We start from the raw sequence: 21171 nt of genomic DNA, 5'->3' as shown, positions 1-21171 counted from the left end.
ATCCTAATTGCCATTAAAAAAATTCAAGTGGAACTTATAAATTTTTGCAATATAGAATTTCTGGAATTCTGTAGAAAAGTGATAAAAAAAGATGTGTCATTTATTTATCGTGCTCGAATTGAAACAACAACTTGTTTGAGCACAAACAAAGCAAATGTTTTATCACCACTCTATTTTGTGACTACATTGGAATTAACCTCAAAATAAATAAACACGAAACAAATTTAATTAAAACCTTCCAGGAAATATGTGGTTTAAATTGAATAAATTAACACTACACTGAAATCGAAGTAATTGGGTTTTAGGAACGAATGAAATGTAACGAAATGTTCTGCGTTGTTTATTCTTTCATGGCACATAAATTACAGTCAGAAATCAAAATCAGTGTCATTTTAAACATCTCGTAAGTTCATATCCAAGACAAAAAAAAACTAAAAGTCTTTATTTGCATAGAAGTGTACAAATTTCGTGTTGCACTCTGAGAGAAAAATATGATTTGAAATTACGACATTTGTCATGTTCATTTGTACGTGCATAATGTATGGATAAATCCGGCGAAAAGCGAGGGATGAAAACTTCAAATATCCCCAGAGTATCGACATCAGTTTGGAATCTAAATTTAAACAAACCCTTGACATGAGTAGATTTTATCGAAAGAAATTCCTTGTGAGTTAACGTTTGATCTATCGCAGATAGTTTCCGTTTGAAATTGGATGAAGCATTTCCTTCTTATCTAAATTTTCACGTAGGTGTATTTTAATTTTTACTAAAGAAAGCGCTTCAGTTATTTTAGATTCCCCATTGAATACCAAAATTTTACCGTAATATTTGGTGACATAAAACAATTCATAAAATATACTCATATATAACTAATCCAACCAAAACAATAATAATATTTACAATATTTTATTAGTTCCTTGGGAACAATTTTAAATTGAACATGTCGAAACAAAACATGTAAAAGTGTAGGTATATAACATGACTTAATTAACAAATAAAAATAAATTTTCTGAATGACAACCGTATTACACAATGCTTTATTTTAATAGTTTTAATGTCGTGTATCACTACCCAAAAAAAAAACATTAAAATGTATACTGTGTCGGTTAATGTCAGGTTTTCACTCATTACAAATATTTACTAATTGATTTAATGAAGCTCTACCAAAAAAAGAAGTTATTCAAACAAATAAAAAAATACATTAGGTCAGAGTAAAACAATACGGTTTATTAAAGATCTCTACATAATTTTGGTGATATAATAATTATAGAAAAGCTTGGCAATAATGTAATGGAATCTATTTAATCCATTCAAAAAGCTCGAGGTTCCTTCAAAATACTATAGAATTTTATACTAAGGCACGAAAACAGAAATCGTTGAAATCTTCACTTCCCTTAAATTACTTATTATTATTCTTGAAATTATAGTAAAGAAGGTGTAACAACTGTTGTTAGTTGAATCGCCAAACTTTAAATCTTTAACGGGTCGTAAATTTACATTAAAACGAGTGCACAAAAAGAAAAAATGAGCATCCGGAAGCAAATTTCACGGTTCTGACTTGGACCTGTTCCAAGTCCTTTAACAAACGACGTGCCCAAACTTACAGAAGACTGACTCTTGTGTTTCCTTACTTAATTAAATAATAATTAAAAAGTTACATTTTTTTTTATATCTTGCTTAAAATTAAGAAATTTTAAATTTTCCGTCGCAAAATAGTTCCTGTATTGTTACAGATAGATATACAGGGTGAGTCACTAAGAGCGTGTTCCTCGAAATCTCATTAATTATTAGAAATATAAGAAAAAATCTAGGCCAAAGTTATACGGTTTTTTGAGAACTATACTCTAAAATTATTTTTAACTATACAGAGTGTTGTGTTTTCAAAGCGTAACACACAACTAATTATTAATAGCTGAGTTACAATAAATAAAAGTACGCGGTTTGTTGTGATCTAACTGAAATGCAATTTTCAAATGTCGATATTTCAGTTTTTCAAATAGAACACCCTATATTTTATTACTGAATCTTATTATATTTTTTGTTCTGTTTCTTTTTCTTATTAAGTTAAGTAAACTTGATAGTTAGTGCGATTGTTTACTTTGTTAAGAGAAACATCAACATATTACAAAAATGAGAACGAAAAATAGTGTAAGATACGGTAACAAGACACAGGTCTTCTGCTTGAAAAAACTGAAACATCGATATTTGAAAATTATGAAGTTTTAGAAGTTTTTTGTAAACACCCTGTACATTAAAATTTCATTTCATTGAGACCATAACAAAGCGCATACCTTCATCTCTCCTCCCAAAATATATTCTAGGATATACTTTAAAAACAACCCTTTTGCGATTTTTTTTAACTCTTCCGCTGTCAAATTGATTTCAAAGAAAATTGGAATAATCGGAATTTAAAGAACAAACTATAGCCATAAAGGCTGGGCAGAGACTAATGAGAATATGTAAAAATACATAGGGTGTTTCATTAAAAAAAACTAAATTGTGTGTTACACCTTAAAAACAGAACACTCTGTTGAGTTAAAACTAATTTTAGAGTATAGTCCTTGAAGACCGTACAATTTTAATTTATGACTTTTTAATGAGATATCGAGACTTCGATCACGAAACCTCTAGAAGGGGAGTATGGGTTTAAATAGAGGCACCTTCGGAAACGAGGATTATTATTCAGTCGAGTCGAGTCCAGCGAATGTTGAGAGAAGCCATTCAAGTTGCGCCGGAATTATTTTGTACATAATCGGTGTGTAATTAGTCGTGTAAATTCGAATTACTAAGAAATAAATTGTTGAGTTTTACCCACACGAATTTTTAATTACCGGTCATCGTAACAATATTATGCTCGAATGAGTACAAATCTCTACAAACGTCGCGTTGTGAATAAACTTCATATTTTCTTTATTTCACATTTATAACGAAGTCTCACAGAAAAAAATGCGACTAAAGCTAGTCATCAAATTGATTTCCAAATTTCCGGTATTTTATAAGTGGTTTTCGTCAAAACGATAAATAAAGAGCCAAACGAATTTCTTTTTTAATGTGAAATCTGAAAATGATGCTCGATTAACAAAATTGTGCTTAAGGTAGCCGTTGAATTTTTATTTTATCCCGAAGCAACGTTGCCACATTATTCCAATTTTCTTGATTCTTCTTAGTACGGGTCATTAGTATCACAATAATCTGCGTTACAATATTTTATATATAGATATATGTGGTTTCTGGTGGTATCAATTATATTAAATTTTATTATACAGGGTGTTTATAAAAAATTCAAAAACATTGCAATTCAGTTTTTTCAAATGGAACACCTTTTTTATTATTGGATCTTCCTCTATTTTTTGATCTCTTTCTTCCGACATGTCGGTGCCTCTCTTAAAATAGTGAAAAATTGCAGAAATTATCAACTTTAAATAGGAAAAATACTTACCGAAAAAAAAACAAGAATACAAAAACAGAGTAAGTTACAATGACAAAATACAGAGTGTTCTACTTGAAAAAACTGTATAATTGTAATAGATATTTTAGAATTTCTTTTCTAAACACCCTGTATATTAAGACTCAGTTTAATTTATACCACAACAACGCGCATACCTTTTCTATCTTTATTACCATTCAGATTTTTAGAATAACCCTATTGGGATTTTTTTGCTAACCTTTGCAGTTCCAGAAGTATCAAGAAAATTAAAATAACGTGGCAACCTCGCACTGGAATTTGAAAAAAATATAAAAATATATAGAGAACTCTAGTAAAAAATAACTAGGTTGTGTCTTACGTTTCAACAATAGGACACTCTGTTTAGTTGAAAATAATTTTAATGTATGCTACTCAAAGAATTGTAAATTTTTTGTATTTCCAAGAATTAATGGGATATCGCTTGGTGATTCACCCTGTATGCATTTTTTGTAATACGTCTAGATAATACTGCAAAATAGACAAATACAACCGCAGTGTAAATAAGAAGACATTTTTGAAAATAAATTGATTTACATGAACTTATGAAATTTTTCAGGACGTCGTTCGCTTCTAAAGGTTTCAAAAATAACCTTTAACAATATCTAGCGTCTAAAATATCGTAAAAACTGAGTAAAACAGGAAAAGAAGGTAGGATTTTTAATCGTAGCTAAAGAAACATTTCTCGAAGTACATTTTTGCAGGAGACAAATTTTTTATCGTTATGAAGTCCTTCATATTTAAAAAAAATATTCCTTATTGTTGATTTTTAAAGGAGTGGAAACAATTATGCAACCTAACATACACAAATTAAACTTTCATCATTTATATTTTATTAAAAAAATAATTAATCTTAGATTATATTACATATTAAAACAAATTACGAAAAATTTTAAGTCATAAAATAATGTTACAAGACTGTCACTGATACCACGGAGAGTATAAAATTAAGAACATAACTAACCTGCGTCGAAATTATCATAATTTTGTATTTTGGTGATTTCATATTCAAATTAATGTATTATTTTTTATTGTATAGGCCAAAACAACCATGCTTTTGTCTTTTACGAAATTCTAAATATATAATAATAAGAAGAAATTAAAAAAGCCATCAGACCCACCACCCTCAACTCCTCCTCCTCCTCCTTCACTTTTGCAGGAAATGACATCAACGTTAAAACGTTCTAATGCACCCGCACATGCCACAATCAATATAAATGATAGCACAAAATACGAAAAATCAGCAAAAGAGAGATTTTACTACCATCTCACGCTTCCGTTATTGACACACGAGGACAAATGATGTTATTGTCTAAGCCTTTCAAGCGAGAAAGCCCCGACGTGATCTCTTAAAATCTCAACATTCCGACTGCATTTTTATACAGATGGTCGACATTCAAGGAAAAACAAACAAAACAAAAGTACTCACGTCCATGATCGTGACTTTAGTGAGAACGAGCGCTTTCTGCCACCTGTTTTCACTGAACATCGCTGGAATGATTGTGATTTGGCGGTTCACGGGGTTGTGTGCGAATACATAGGAAAATTTATTATCAACGGGTCACAGTTTTGAGCGTGATATCATCGAGGTGTGCCCGAGGGAGTTTTGTCATATATTAGATAAATACACGGTGCGTGTTTTATGTATTTTGACGGAAAATTAATTGATGGATTCGTTGGGTTCTTATCGGACATCGGACTAAAATTTGATGGTGTAATTATGGTGGAGGCGCCGGGAATTTACCACTCGTAATGAAAGTGAATATTTGGACATTGTAATTGGTCTATTTCGGTTCAATTATTTTATTACTGTTATTAAAGCACTTGAGTTTCACGTAATTTTCTCTCCTAATCAGCATGCTCCACCCACTATTTATCGGTGTAATCTTTTATTTCGAACTATTTCTTTGTTTTTAATTCCGCACAATTATCTAGTGGAAGCAATTGAGAAACATTTTAACTTTCAATTGAATATAAAAGTTGCATTCAAAGCTTGAATGGAAATAAAAAATAATTTAAACAAATAAAGTACTACATATTTGTTTAATTTTAAGAAAATATTCTAATTTACAATCTCTGTCATAAAATTTAAAAATTTTATGATTCGAAATTATCGTTCTTTAGAAACAACTTATAGACTTCAATATATTATTACTTATTACTTATAGAGAGTTAAAAACACTCTGTATATTAAAATTCAATTTAATTTATACCACAACAAAGCGTATACCTTTTTTTATCCTTCTGGAAAATACAGGGTTAGTCACGAGAGAATTACTTCTGAAAATTACTTTTACGCAACCCAAAATACTAATACCCTGCACCACTTGATATTATCTAAATTTAAAATGAAATGCCTAATCCATGATTGCTTTGACTTTGGCAGTGTCACTTTGACGTTAATTAATTTTTAACATTTTTTTTTCATCGTTGACTCGCCTCTAGAGCCCCATTGGATCGACGACATACAGTCAGATGAATCTGGGCTATACTGAAGCCGTAAGTGCTCTACCAATGTTGTTCGCCGCTAATGTGCATGTGTTAATTCGCCATCTCTGCGTCACTTAGAGCCTCTTCGAAGTGCAAATCTGCAACCTCTGGACTTCTTCGGCCATCCATTTACAAAAAAGCCGTAGCATCCCTCCAAAATGCCCAACATTTTCAACAGATTAGTAGTTAAATTATTTACTTACTTCTTTGAGTTTGTGTTGTAAATTCCGTAAAAGGAATTTTTAGAAATAATTTTCTCGTGATTAATCGGTTGCAAAAGATCAAGAGGCACACTGACAAATTTATTAGCGGCGCCGGAGGAGATTTCCGACTGGCTGCGGTACCACCATGGACACTCGCGTAACCTCCTTTTCCACAATTGTCAAAATGAGATTGCCAAACTCAAAGCAATCATGGATTAAGCATTTCATTTTAAATTTAGTTAGTATCAAATGTTACATGGTATTCGTATTTTGGGTTGCGTAAAAATAATTGTCAGAAGTAATTCTCTCGTGACTAACCCTGTATAACAATAGAGAATAGATTTTTAAAATAACCCTATTTGGATTTTTTATGCGAACCTTTACATTGCCAAAAATTTCAAAAAAATTATAATAACGTGGCAAACTCACATTGGAATTTCAAAAAAATGTAAAAATATATAAGCTGCTCTAGTAAAAAATAGCTAAGTTGTGTGTTACGTCTCAACAGAACATTCTGTATAATTGAAAATAATTTTAATGTATGCTACTCAAAGTCTTTACTAAACCTTGAAAAAAATCTGGTTTTACAACCTCTGTGATAAAATTAAAAAATTAATTTATAATTCAAACTTTCGTTCTTTACAAACAACTTATAGAGTTAAAAATGAAGGTAAAAATTTTTAAGGTAAAGTTTCAGAATTGTCTAAAATCACATTTTCAGGGCATTTCGCAGACCGTAAGTTACGACAATGCACATTTATTTTATTTAGTGTTGGACTTATAATAATTTCAAAATTCTTTGCGCCGAAATATAGAAGGAAAAATCTTAAAAGTTTAATTTTCCTTTTTCGATATTTCGCCATAATTATTTTAATTCATTACTTAGTGATGGATACATAAAATTGATAAGACTTTCATTATTCGAAATAAATTTGGGAGTGCGAGTCTTTTATCCTTCTTTTATACGTGTTTATTTTTATTTATTGATTATTTCATTTATAATATCACTAAAAAACTTCAAAAATGTTCAGAATGAACTTATTTAATCTATCTATCTAAATCGACATTTTGTTTTTCCAAGTGAATGTCAAATTGACGTATAATAAAAATAAAAAAGTTTTAATGATTCTTTTCAAATTTCGACTTGCGAACTTAATAATGCGCCATTAAGTTTGTGCGCCATTTTTTAGTCTTAAGAACGGATAGAAATACTGAAATTCTGTAGATGCCATTGATATTAGCTTGAAATCGAAAATTAAATAAACGTCTAGATGTTGTACATATATCATTGTAATCCCAATTTAAAAAAGAACATATCGATTAGCTTTATCCTTCGAGCTAAAAACAATGGCGTTTACATAATCTATCCGTTCTCAAGACATAAGGCCGCGGAATTTTAACTGGAGACCTCTATAGCATGATGTGCTCTTTAATAAAATTCTATGTCTATGACGCCATCTCAAATATATTATTAAATAAATGATTATTCAAGAAGCAATATTACTTTTGATTTCGTAATATAACTCTATTTTTTAAATAAATTTTATTGATTTTGATTGATCTAAAGTTATATATTTACAGACAACTAAAAATGTATTTAGTGTTTTTACATACGGATAAACATTTTAATTTTAATATTATGAAACACAAACACCGTAATGACGCATGGGCATGAGTAACAGTATTTTATAATAAAGCTTATTTATATACAGGGTGAGCAACTAAGGCAGCATTACTCGATATTTCTTTAATTATTGAAAATAAAAAAACATCAAAGACTAAAGTTGTACGGTTCTTTGAGGACCATTCACTAAAATTATTTTCCACTATATATACGTAGTGTTCTGTTTTTAAGATCTAACGTAGAACCTAGTTTTTTCAAAAATATAAACCCTTATAACAACAGTTAATTTTAGAAACTCCGATGCGACGTTCCTACATTATTCAAATTTTCTTCAAATGTTTTAACAATGGTGATACAATAGTTTGTGGACAGATCAATAACAATACGTGCGTTGTTGTGGCATAAATAAAGTTGGGTCTTAATATACAGGGTGTTTCTAAAAAAATTAAAACAATTTTCAAATATCTATATCTCAATTGTCAAATAGAATATCTTGTATTTTATTGCTGCATCTTATTTTGGTTTTTATTCTCTTCTGTTTTTGTTGAGTATTTTCTATACTTAAAGTTGAGATTTTTTACTTACCTACTTAAGGGATACACCGACATATTGAAAGAAATTGAGCTTCTGTAAAGCGAGTCCTGAAATGCTAATATTTGAAAATTATCACGTTTTAGATTTTTTTATAAACACTATGTATATTAAAATTTGATTTAATTGATATCACAACAAAATGCGTACTTCTGTTTATTGGTCCATAAAATATTGCAACGCAGATCTTAAAAGTAATATTATTACGATTTTTTTATACTCCCTTGGATTACTAAAAAAATTTAAGCAAACTAGAATAGCGTGACAACGTCGCAATATGGGGTATTCTATTTTGAAAAATATATGTTGTGTGCTACAACAAAAACCGTATAACTTTAATCTTCGACTTTTTTCTATCTCTAATATGATTAATATTATAAATATATCGAGGATCGCCTGCTTAGTGACTCACCCTGTATATAACTATATTAATACATAAGCATAGTGCCAAATCATAACCATTATTTAGAAATTTTTGTCTTTATTAACCGCAGCTCCACATCATAAGAAATTTCTTCTATATTACGTTTACCCAACAGATGGAATGACCACGTGCACTTGATATGCTTACAAAGTGAGCATGTTGTGAAAATAAGTACTTATTTCTTTGCGAAAAATTAAAAACATGTTTTTAAGTATCATGTGATCCAAAGGATAATATAATATAAAGTATATAAGGAAAAAAGTTCCGAATATAAACCCCGCCCACCCACCCTATTTCAATTGTGATGTTCTTTTTAATTCTTACAAACTTAAAACGTTTAAAATGGTAAATTTTTGCAAGGAAATATGGATTTTGCCATTAGGCTCCGCCCAACACGATACTCAAAAACGTGTTTATAATTTCCCGTAGAGAAATAAGGATTTTGCAATTAAACTCCGCCCCCTTGACTCAAGACGAATAAAAAAAATCATCACAATTGAGATAAGGCGGGTGCGCGGGGCTTATATTTTTGCCTTTTTTTCTTAATACACATTGCCATCTTTTCACAACAAGAAACTTAAAACATGGTTAAAATGGTACATTTTTGCAAGGAAATATGGATTTTGGCAATTATGGGGCAGACCCCAATTGCAAAATGGAAATTTCCCTATACAAATTTTCCATTTTAGACATGTTTGAAGTTTCTCGTTGTGAAAAGAAGTCTACACATATTATTATAAAACGGAAAAATGTAAGCCCGCCCACCCGCCCTGTCTCAATTGTGCTGATTTTTTAACTGCAAAATACTTATTACTTTACAAGAAATTAAAAACATGCTTTGAGTATCATGTTATATCATCAATACTATGTATATTAAGAAAAAAAGGGAAAATATAAAGCTCGCCTACCCACCCCATCTCCATTGTAATGATTTTTGGCATTCTTAGAAACTTAAAACACGTTTAAAATGGTAAAGTTTTATAAGGAAATATGGATTTTGGAATTAGGTTCCGCCCCTTAATCTTTGGCTTTAATTTTTTCTTAATATACAGGGTGTTATTGAAAAGTTCGTACAACAAAATTGACAGTTCTTCGCGAAGTCTAAGAAGTCTGAAAAACTTATTTTGTGTTGTCAAAATTATAAGGGGAAAATTAACCCTTATCCAACCTTTTTAGACGCTACTAAAAGATAAATAGGTAAAATAATTTATTTTAGTAAATCCTAGCAACTGTAACAATAAAACTTTTGTCAGGACTGAATGGTGCTATAGAAACGAGAGATGATCTTTTTATCAGAGGCGTACAACGAATTTGGACATAAATCTTGATAATTTTTATCTCTAAAATGAGAACACTTTTATCTGAACTCTTTTTAAAATTTAGCACCCATACTTCGAGACCAATTGCGGATTTTATTTTGTACGTTCCTTTCAATAACACGCTGTATATAGTATTGTTTGAGTAACACGATACCCAAAAACATGGTAATGTCTTCTAGAGACGATAAAAAAAAATCATCACAATTGGAATAGGGTGGGTGGGCGGGGCTAATAATTTGCCTTTTGTCTTAATATGTAGTCATCTTTTTACGACAAGAAACTTAAAACATGTCTAAAGTGGTAAATTCTTGTACACAAATATGGATCTTGCAATTAAGCCCCGCCCCTCGATCTGACAAAATGAAAAATTCATCACAATTGAAAATTCGGGACGGGTATGGGTGGGGCTTAATCTTTGGCTTTATTTTTTTCTTAATATACTTACATAGCATTCTTTGAACAACACGACACTCAAAAACATGTTTTTAATTTCTCGTAGAGAAATAAGGATTTTGCGGCTAAGCTCCGCCCACTTAACTCACGACGAATAAAAAAATCATTACAATTGAGATGGGGTGGGTGGGCGGGGCTACATTTTGCTATTTTTTTTTCGTAATATGTGTAGACTTATTTCGACAACAAGAAACTTAAAACATAACTAAGAGTAAATTTTATATGATTTTTTTAGTTTTTACCATAGGTATCCAGTTTACTGTATACAATTTAACTTTGAAATCGCCAAACTGAATAGTCTGGAACCTTGCAAATTTTTAAAGCTATTGGGAACACGGTAAATTGTTAATCAAAATGTATCCATTTAGAACCCCCTTAAAAACTGATGACGTCATCTCAAAATCTTGTCAAATAAAACTTGACCCAAAAAAATTAATTTTATTGATCGAATCAGAAACTACAAAATTAAAAAAAGAATCTTTCAAAAACTGTTAACTTCACCTTAACACTTTATCCAACAAAATTTGATCACGTTATCTGTATATAGTATGATCAAAAATGTTTCTCAGAAGGAGTGAGCATGCACAAGAAATTTCGAAATAAGGGTAAAAATCTCACTATGTAAAACAACAACTAGCTTAATGTCAAGATCGTGCCTAAATTAAGTACTTACATTCCGCTACCAATTATATTAGAATTTTAAAAATCACGTAAACATCACCACTTTTACAGCTCCATCTGTTCGGTAAACGAAGTATAGTACTATCAACAGCTCGTCATTTCATTCAAGATGCAATTTTGTTGTCGTCGAACACGAAAAAATGAATTTTAGTTAACGTTTTATGACTATAACCTAAAATTTTATCTAAATGTTCGGACTGGTCGTTTCAGTGTTTACTGTCCTACTTCCGTATAACAGTGATATTTTTCATGGGCTTTAAGCTAATTAAAGCGCATTGTTGTTGATCAGTTAGATTTGTTTCAGATTAATTTTATGTACACTACTAAAATTTTTATCACATATAGATATTCTGGTTAATGAAGCAAGACAATTTTTTAGTTTTATCTTCTTTTTATTGTTAATGGATATTATCGTTTTATTGAAAGCATAGACCAACATTTTACTTCTTATTTAATTTAGATAGTTGACTTTTATGTGGGCTGCCTACGTAAAAATGAGATGAATAAAAAAAAACCCTAATGAATGTTTGCACTTCTCATTAATTAAAATCCCAGCCCCAATTAATCTGTCCAAAACCATTAAATTTAATACTCTGTAATATTTCCCCAAGACCTATTACTCCACTAAACGTAGTCCTTTAATTTAAGAACGATTGTCGTATAATCATCGACCGCGAATGTCGGCATAGTTAAAATTTCATTACGCTGCCACTGGTATCAGTTTTCCTAAGCAATTAAAATGTCAGATTCAGTTACTATCGATGTTGTTTGGCGATCGATAACACTAGAAAACCAGTTTATAGTTTTTGCAAACAACAATGACAATGTATTAAACGACTATTGTAATGCCCTGACAATGAATGTTGTTTCCGTAACGATTTAATGAGCCATTAGAAATATACATATATGATCGTTTATAGCTTTTATATGGACTATTATATTTTAGAATAGCGTAATTTTTAAATAGCGACAAGGAAGTCAAAAAATTAAACTTCTCTATTATTGGCGAAATGCTGCAAAGTAATATTAATTTGGAAGTTCGCTCACCCGTAGTATCCTGAAAGGACTCTCGGTCATTAAGCAGATGCCCCCGTTATCCTCTGGAGGCTTGGTGGCGTTACTCAGTCTGTGGACCTTGACGGAAGATGGCAGCATGGTTTGAAGCTCACTGGGAGAGGCTCCCTTATCTCCAGAAGAGGGAAGGAGATTGCGGAGTGAATTCATGAACCAAGACTGAAAAAAGGATGCATTTTTTCTCATTAAAAATTTAAATTCTGAGACTGTTCAGAGAAATTCTGTTATATTAATAGTAATAAGTAATCTTTACCATTAACTTGTGAATTTTTTAAGAAACTAGTTTATCGTATAAAATTTACCACTGACTTGGGTTTGTGGTCACCGCTCTTAAAAGACTACCGCAAATACAATTCCACATCCGCAGCAGCACACTGAGAGATATACTTTTAGCCTTCAGCTGCATTCTAAAATAACCACATCCTTTAATAATCGTTCATCCATTTTCATACTTTATTTATTTTGAAAATTACGCTTCTGCAAACTCTTAATGCACAGATTTTACCGCAGTTTTACAAGAACTTTAAAATTTAAAAATTTTACTTAGCGTTGTACCGTCTACGCGATATTCCTGACGTACACTTAAAATTTGACAACAATCGGTCTGGTAGTTTTGGAGATTAATTATGAAATAAATAAGGGTCATGAAACGAGCACAAAACATTTAAGTAATTAATTTATTTTCACATACAAACAATAATTTTCAACCATGCAACAAAGTTAATAGAAAATTTTACAAAGGAAAGGACGAATTAATTAATTGAACACAATCGACTTTTACCTAAAAAATATAAATCCTATTACCATTTACACTATATTTCTAAACGGATATTATTTCTATTGGTTTCTGAATAAGGTTTTTTAAAATAAGTACTTAGATTTTATTAAAAAGTGAAGATTTTAATTTTACTCATTTTCTTCAAATGTAGCACCTTGTATTTTACTATAATTTGAAATCATATCTGAAATTGTTTCGTTTTATACTAATATTTTTTAAGTCACGTATTTGTCTTAAGTTTATTTTTAAAGATTAATCAGCTATAAGTAATATCGGGTTTGCTGCCACATAGTGTTTATCCAAATTTCCGAAAAATATAAAAAATGAAATTAGAGGTTCGTCAAAGTCACCATAACACAATATATCGGGTGATTTTCTTGATTTGTGATCTAGTTACCCAAAAAAATTTAAGTCGTCACTTGATCCGGTTTTTAATTTTAAAAACTTATAAAATTTTAATGGCTCAACAAGAATTAAACCCTCCTCGGATTTAAAATTATTTATTTATGATAAGTAACATATTTAATTGAAGAACTTTACACTGTTGTATGATTTTCACTTTTAAACCTTCAATTGTATCTACTGATTGTTTACAAATAACGTTTTTCAAAATCGGGAACAAGAAACAATATAGAGGTGTCAAATCAGATGATCGAGGTGGGTCTAGGGGCAGTTGCCCTGTCATGCTGAAAATATCCATTCTACAATTCTTCAGGATCACGTTGGTCAATAAAATCCTGCAGCATGTTCAGCTGTAACTGACTCATCGAAGAAAATAGGCCCAAATAGTCGTCTTCTAGAAATAGCATACCATGAATTTCTTATGATTCTCGGAGAACAGTTTTCTCGAGATGAAACTTCCGCTTCTTTGTCAAAGCACAACTGGATAGCTTTGACTCACTCTCAGATAAAAAATAGCCTTAAAAAAGACTGATTTTGTGGAAAATTGCGATAAACGAAAAACAATAAAAGAAACGAAACAGTTTACGTTGTTAAGGTGGTATCACTCAGAATTGTCACACAACAGTTGAGCATAAATAACTCTTCACGTAGTCCAAACACTCTCTAGTGTTCTCTAGTCACTTTTCAAATATCTTCCTGCTATTGCTACCGTTGTTCCGTAGCGACGTTTTAATGAAAACTGGTCTGGACCATTGGAAGAGGGTGGAGTGTTGTGCATGCTGCATCCGAAATTCCCCGTAAATCACAAATGCAACCTTTTTTTTTTGAGTTTTCGTGTCCCATCTAGTGAATCATCATAACAAATGGATAATTGTGTGGAAAGATAATGAGACGTAAATTTGAGACAAAAACAATCCCATGATAAATGGAATTTCAATCGCCAAATTTTTAAATTCTCACTCACACCCTGTATTTTTATTAGTACTGTATCTTACTCTGTTTTTGTGCGTGTTCTTGTAATGTGTCTTTTAAAAAAGTAACTTATAAGTAACTTTAAATTTCGAAAATTAAAAAATTCAAATATAGAACTGAAAACTCGAGAAATCGAAAAACTTAAAATTTTTAAAATTGAAAACTTAAAATATCGAAAAGTTGAAAGATTGTGAAAACCAAAAGTTCAAAAAACGAAAAATTGAAAATCCAAAAAGTAAAAAGTCGAGGAATCGAAAAATCCAGAACGTGAAAAATCCGAAAGTCGAAATACTAAAAATTGAAAAATTGAAGAATCAAAAAACTGAGAAAACTCACAAAATTGAACGAAATATCCAAAAATTGGGAAATTAAAAAATTGAAAAATTGAAAAATCTGGAGACTGAAAAATCGAAAAATTGAGGAACTGAAAAACTGAAAAATCGAAACCTTCGCAAATCGAAAATGGGAAAACCAAAAAATAGATTAATTGAGAAATTGCAAAACTAAAAATTCAGAAACGTCAAAACTTGAAAATTTTAAAAATTGGAAAATTGAAAAATCGGAAAATTCAAAAATCGAAAAGCCGGAAAGTAAAAAAACGAAAAACCGATAAATCGAAAAATCGAAACATCGAAAAATTAAAAAACTGGAACAATCAAAACATCGAAACATCCGAATCTCGATAAATCGAGTTGTCAAAAAATTGAAAACTTGAAAAATTCACAAATCGAAATATATATGAAACAGTCGAAAACTGAAAAATCTAAAGTTTAAAAAACGAAAAACTGAAGAATTGAAGAACTGAAAAGTCGCAACTGCGAATTCGAGAAACGGTAAAATAAAAAAAATATATATTAATCGAAAAATTGGAAAATTGAAAATTTAGCAACGTCAAAATTTGAAAAATTGTAAAATAGAGATACTGAAGAACTGGAAAATAAAAAAATCCAGAAATCGAAAAATCTAAAATTTAAAACATTGAACAATTCAAATACCGCAAAATTGAAAAATGGAGAAATCCAAACATCCAAGAATCAAAAAAGAAAAATTCGAAAATCTAAAACTTAAAAATCGAAAAACTGAAAAATCGACAATTCGATACTCCAGAATTTAAAAAAATTGAAAAATCGGATAACTGAAAAATCGAAACATCGAGAAATAGAAAAAATTTGTGAAATTTATAAATTGAAAAATTCAGCAAATTAAAACATCGAAATATTGAAAAAAAATTAAAAAATCGAAGTATAAAACTGTCCAAAATTCGAGAAATCTAAAGTTCAACGAAAAATTGAAAATCCAAAAAGTAAAAATTGGTCTAAAGAGTTTAGACAGTACTTCCCTCGCTGTCGGAAACGTGACGACTGCATGCCAATTATGTTTCTGTTTTCGCAGTAGATTTCAAAGCATTCGGTTTTGTAGTTCCTGAGTAAACCAATAAAATAAACTTACGCATTCATTTTTTTTTTGAGTCAACCGGTAGATAGATAGGATTTATTCGGCAAACTTTTGAGCTGACGTCATCAGTTTTTTGGAGAAGATAACCAAATATATTTTGCTAAAAATTTATTATGCTCTTTATAACCTTAAAACATCTCCAAGATTTTAAAACATTCGGTTCTGTAGTTCCTGGTTAAATTAATAAAACACATTTACGCATTCATTAATTTTTTTGGGTCACAATGTATATGTAAATCCAAAAAATATGAATGAAATGATAAATCACAAGAAGAGATTCAAATCCAAAAAATATGAATGGAGTGATAAATCACAAGTACAGACCCATCATATTTTTAACATTTTAGATAGGATTTATTCGGCAAATTTTAGGGTGACGTCATCAGTTTTTTGGAGAAGATAACCAAATATATTTTGCTAAACATTTATTATGCTCTTTATAACCTTATCTGCAAGATTTCAAAGCATTCGGTTTTGTAGTTCCTGATTAACTCAAGAAAATAAATTCACGCATTCATTAATTTTTTTGAGTCACCCTGTATATGCAAATCCAAAAAATATGAATAGAGTGATATATCACAAGAAGAGACTCATCATATTTTGTACATTTTGGATAGGATTTATTCGGCAAACTTTTGAGCTGACGTCATCAAGTTTTTGGAGGGGATAACCAAATATATTTTGACTAAAGATTTATGATGCTCTTTACAGCCTTAAAACATCTGCAACATTTCAAAACATCGTCGGGTTAGCAGATTCAAAATTAAATTGCAAAACTCAATTCGGAGTCGTAAACTACATGTGTTATTTTATACAATTTAAAACCCATTTACTATGTACAATTTTGAAGTGACGTCATCGCATTAGTGGTGGGGATGATTAGACAAATTTTGGTTAGCGTTTTACCATCTATATGATATTCCTAATATAAGTACAAAATTTCACAACAATCGGTTCAGTAGTTTCGGAGATTATCTGTCTAATAAAAACCCGGGACGGCAGGGGTCATGAAAAATCGAGAAAATAGTAAAAGTAGAGAGACGGCCGACGGGCTCGATTACAATACTTCCTTTGCTTACGCTCGGGAAATAAAAAAGGGGTGGAAACCCAAAAACTCCAAACTGAAAAATTTTAAAATTGGAAAATCGACGAATTGGAATCGATTGGCCTGAAAATTTGAAAAATTGAAAAACGAAAAATTGGAAAATCGAAAGAAACAACAAAAATCAAGGAAATGAAAAAACAAAAAATTGTGATCTAAAATCGAGAAAATGAAAAATAAAAAATCAGGAAAATGCAAAATAAAAATCGGGGAGTTGAAACATTGAGGGGACGGAAAATTGAAAAAGGGTACAATTAAAAATCGAGAATATGAAAAATGGAAAAATGAGAAATTGTAATATTGAAAAATTGGAAAATTTGGAAGTTGACAAATTGTAATATTGAAAAATCAAAAATAAAAAAACGAAAAAGTGTATAATAAAAACTTAAAAAATTTACAAAGTGAAAATCAAACTTGAAAATTTGAAGAAAAATTGCTAAAAACCTGAAAATTTGAAAAATTTATTAAAGGAAAAATTGTGAAATCGGAAGAAACAACAAAAAATAAACGTATTATAGGCAACCCACCACAACACATAATGAGCATTGAAAACTAGGTCACAAATCAAAGAATTTTGTTACTGTTAAATTTCACAGCTTCTCAGATATTGAAAGCAAAAGAATAATCCTAAATATGATAAAATACGAAAGTTTTGGAAAGTAAGAAAATTTATATAAAACATGGAAATATAATTATTTGCTTCCGGTTAAAACAAATAACAAAGTTGCATTGCAAAATACATTTAAGTATTATTAATTACTTAATTAATGTTAAGTATTTCAAAAACCAGCGATTGTCAGTATTAATTTTCATTTTTAGCGCGTTATAAAAAATCAAAAAGTCATGTAAATACAGGTTAATTTTATATTATACACAGTACAGTTACTCCATACTTTGCACCTCCAAGCTAATTACTAATGACGTCAAAACAACGTCTTAATTTTGTACACAGTTGTTACAAACATCGAGTAAATTGCAAACACCAAAAAACACTACTACTTATTAAACAATCCTACAAAACTATGCAACACTGATACTTATCGAACGGAACTTCCAAAAAAAAACACAACAAAACCAACACCCATCAACGGTAAAACGCTCACTTTAATGTTACGACTGTAAAATCTTCAGATTTCCTGATTGTAGTACGTAAACAGTATATCCTTGATATGACCCCAAACGGTCTTACAATGACTCCGGATGCATAATTGCATAACCTGTCGAACTCAGTATAATAATATACAGCGCTCACTCCGCATTTCTGTGACTAGCTATTTTCTGTAATTTCCCCGAAGGTTCTAATTCACTTCACTCTATGATCAAATAAAAACGAAACTGATTAAAATGTTCGTAGAGATACACAATGAACTCAATAAAAAGTTTGTAATGTTATCCAGTTGTCTGCCTAATTAATCAGATGATTGCTTTTATCTTCTATTTATCTAAAAAAAATCGTTTTTTAGAAATTACTTAGTTTTTTGTTGCGTTTTTGCGCAAGATATTTTTTCATTTTTGTAGTTCATTTGTTTAAAATAACATTTTTGAAACAATGATTTTTGCGATGAAAATAGCTTCCTTAATTTCCACTACCAGTAAATTTTTGCAGTAAATTGTTAATTTGTGCTTTAAAAAAATTAAATTATTTTGATTACAAAATTTTAAAAATTTCTGGTGTTTTTTATTTGTATTTTTTCTTTCCGGGTCGCTAGAGGTAAATTGCATATATACATAAAACAATGCATAAAGTATTTAGCAAAAATTGTGCATATTTGAAAGAAATGTCATGCAAATAAATCCGCTCTTTAGACCAATTACATGCACTTACATGTTTAATAGGAGGCACATTAAATGCCGTCATCTTGAAGACACATTAAGTTGGTAATATGACGAGTTTCAACAGGAATCACTGACGGGCTTTTATGCTTCAAATATGTTTCTACAAATTTGCAACTTAAAAATTAGAGGTTGGAAATTTTAATATTCAATTCAATAAGGATTCTGTTAATAAAAATTGATATTTGTGTCAATTTACCGGAAACAAGCACAAAATGTACCAATTGTGGTCAGATCTATAACTTAATTGATATTTACGTAATGATGAAAAGTGGTGTATGTTTATTGACATAACATTATTGCTAATAAGAGTAATAATATAATAAACTAGCTGACCCCGTGAACTTCGTTTCACCTACAATTTAATTTTGAATCTGCAAAATCGAATGCTTTGAAATCTTGCAGATGTTTTAAACATATGATAAGCATAATCAATTTTTATTCAAAATATATTTACTTATTCCCTCCAAAAAATTGATGACGTCAGCCCAAAATTTTGTCAAATGAATCCTATCTAAAATGTCCAAAATAGGATGAGACTATACTTGTGATTTATCATTCCATTCATATTTTTTAGTTTTGCTTATGGGGGGTGTCTCAAAAAAATTAATCACTGAGTCAATTTATTTTATTGATTGAATCAAGAATTGCAAAACTGAATTTTGAAATATTGCAGACGTTTTGAAGTTACTGTTTGACATGGTAGGTTTTCAATCAAAATATATCTGTTTATCAAGCCCAAAAACTTGAAGACGTCATCTCAAGATTTTGCCGAATAAATCCTATTTAAAATGTGGAAAATATCATCAGTATATTTTCGTAATTTATCATTGCATTCATATTTTTTAGATTTGCTTTTACAGTGATTCAAAAAAATATATGGATCAGTCAATTTATTTTAGTGAATAACTCAAGAGTTGCAAAAATGAATACTTTGAGATCTTGCAGACGTTTTAAAGTTATTGTAAGCATGGTAAATTGTTAAGAATATTTATTTATTTCCCCCAAAAAAATGATGGAATGGCTCACTCGATTTTCCCAGATAATTTTGGGAATACAATACAGTTATTTTTAGTATTACACTGCACCAATCCAAGGTGGTATACGTGTTGATAGTAAATGTTGATTAGGTCATCACAAAATTGTGTGAAGAAAAGATTCAACTCGAAAATGCTGAATATGTTTCATTATACTTTTAGTGCGAAGGAAGTTCTGTCGAAACAACTTTCGATCAATTTTTTGACAATGGTTGATATAAAACTGAGTAGATGCTCGTACTCGAAATACGAAGTATCTACTCGAATATCAAATCAGAATATTTCTAGTTTTTCTAGATGATACTAATACTTCAGTAAGTAACAGTTGATGCTCAAGTAGCAACTCGATACAACAAAAAAGGACAACAGTGACAGTGTTCAACCATCAAGGCAAAAATCGAGTCACCAAACTATAAGTTAGTATGGGGTAGACACCCTGAGATGGCCAGTGTTAGAAAAAACGCACTGCACAATTTATGCATAAATAAAAGTTAATTACATGAAAAGTTTTCGATATTCCTGCTCCTAAGGTGTTTTTCAAACTGAATGCACTGAATGCTCATTTCTAGATTAAATGCTCACAAAACGCGTAGATGTTCAGTTTGTGTCCGGGGAGATACAATGTTTCCAAGTAGGTACTCAGTACAGAGAGCAGATGCTCAGTTTGTGTCCGGGGAGATACAATGTTTCCAAGTAGGTACTCAGTACATAGAGTAGATGCTCAGGTATATAAGAGTAATAATGAAGTAGGTACTTCGTACTTCGAATATGACTATCTACTCAGTTTTATTCATATCACTCAATGTCTCGCTTCAATGTTTGATTATGTTGATTATGAGCACAACGCTGATCAACTTCCATATCCGAATTACCCATGAAATAAATCATTGCGGTTTGCACCCGAGGTAGTTCGTCGCACATTTGATTGACTTCGTGGACCTATGTGAGCTTGTCGTCTTCTCAGCATTTTAATGAACTTCATAAAACGACACAGAATTATCTTTACAGTCAATCAAATCTGTAAATTTTGTCTTGAGAATTTTAAAATATTGAAAACTTCAAATTAAATCCTCGAATAACGGTAAAGTTTGAGGTTTTGTCGAAACCAACAAAGTGAATATAGGTAAATAGAATGGCAGATCAAAATGAATAAGAAACTTTCGCAATGTGTAATTAAATTCACTTTAACCAAGACTTCTTAAAATAAACGACTTTTTTTTTACGAAAAAACAAAGAACGATTTGAAATGCAATATACTTTTCACAATCGC

The 21171-nt window shown here is 30.4% G+C and overlaps 1 protein-coding gene across 5 annotated transcripts in view; it reads right to left on the bottom strand.

Moving 5' to 3' along the window:
* The window catches only part of LOC135127912 (transient receptor potential cation channel subfamily A member 1), a 97613-nt gene that overhangs the window by 54139 nt on the left and 22303 nt on the right, over nt 1–21171 (bottom strand). For all 5 annotated transcript variants that reach the window (XM_064054599.1, XM_064054600.1, XM_064054601.1 and 2 more), the window contains exon 3: nt 12296–12481. In XM_064054599.1, the coding sequence (XP_063910669.1) occupies nt 12296–12481 (186 nt within the window). The remainder of the gene's footprint in view (nt 1–12295; nt 12482–21171) is intronic.

This window comes from Zophobas morio, unplaced genomic scaffold, assembly GCF_036711695.1.
Source record: "Zophobas morio isolate AGI-343-1 ecotype UQ-CSIRO unplaced genomic scaffold, CSIRO_AGI_Zmor_V1 ptg000012l, whole genome shotgun sequence".
Classification (NCBI taxonomy): domain Eukaryota; kingdom Metazoa; phylum Arthropoda; class Insecta; order Coleoptera; family Tenebrionidae; genus Zophobas; species Zophobas morio.
The sequence above is the reverse complement of the archived record's forward strand: the minus strand, read 5'-3'. Positions and strand labels throughout refer to the sequence as shown.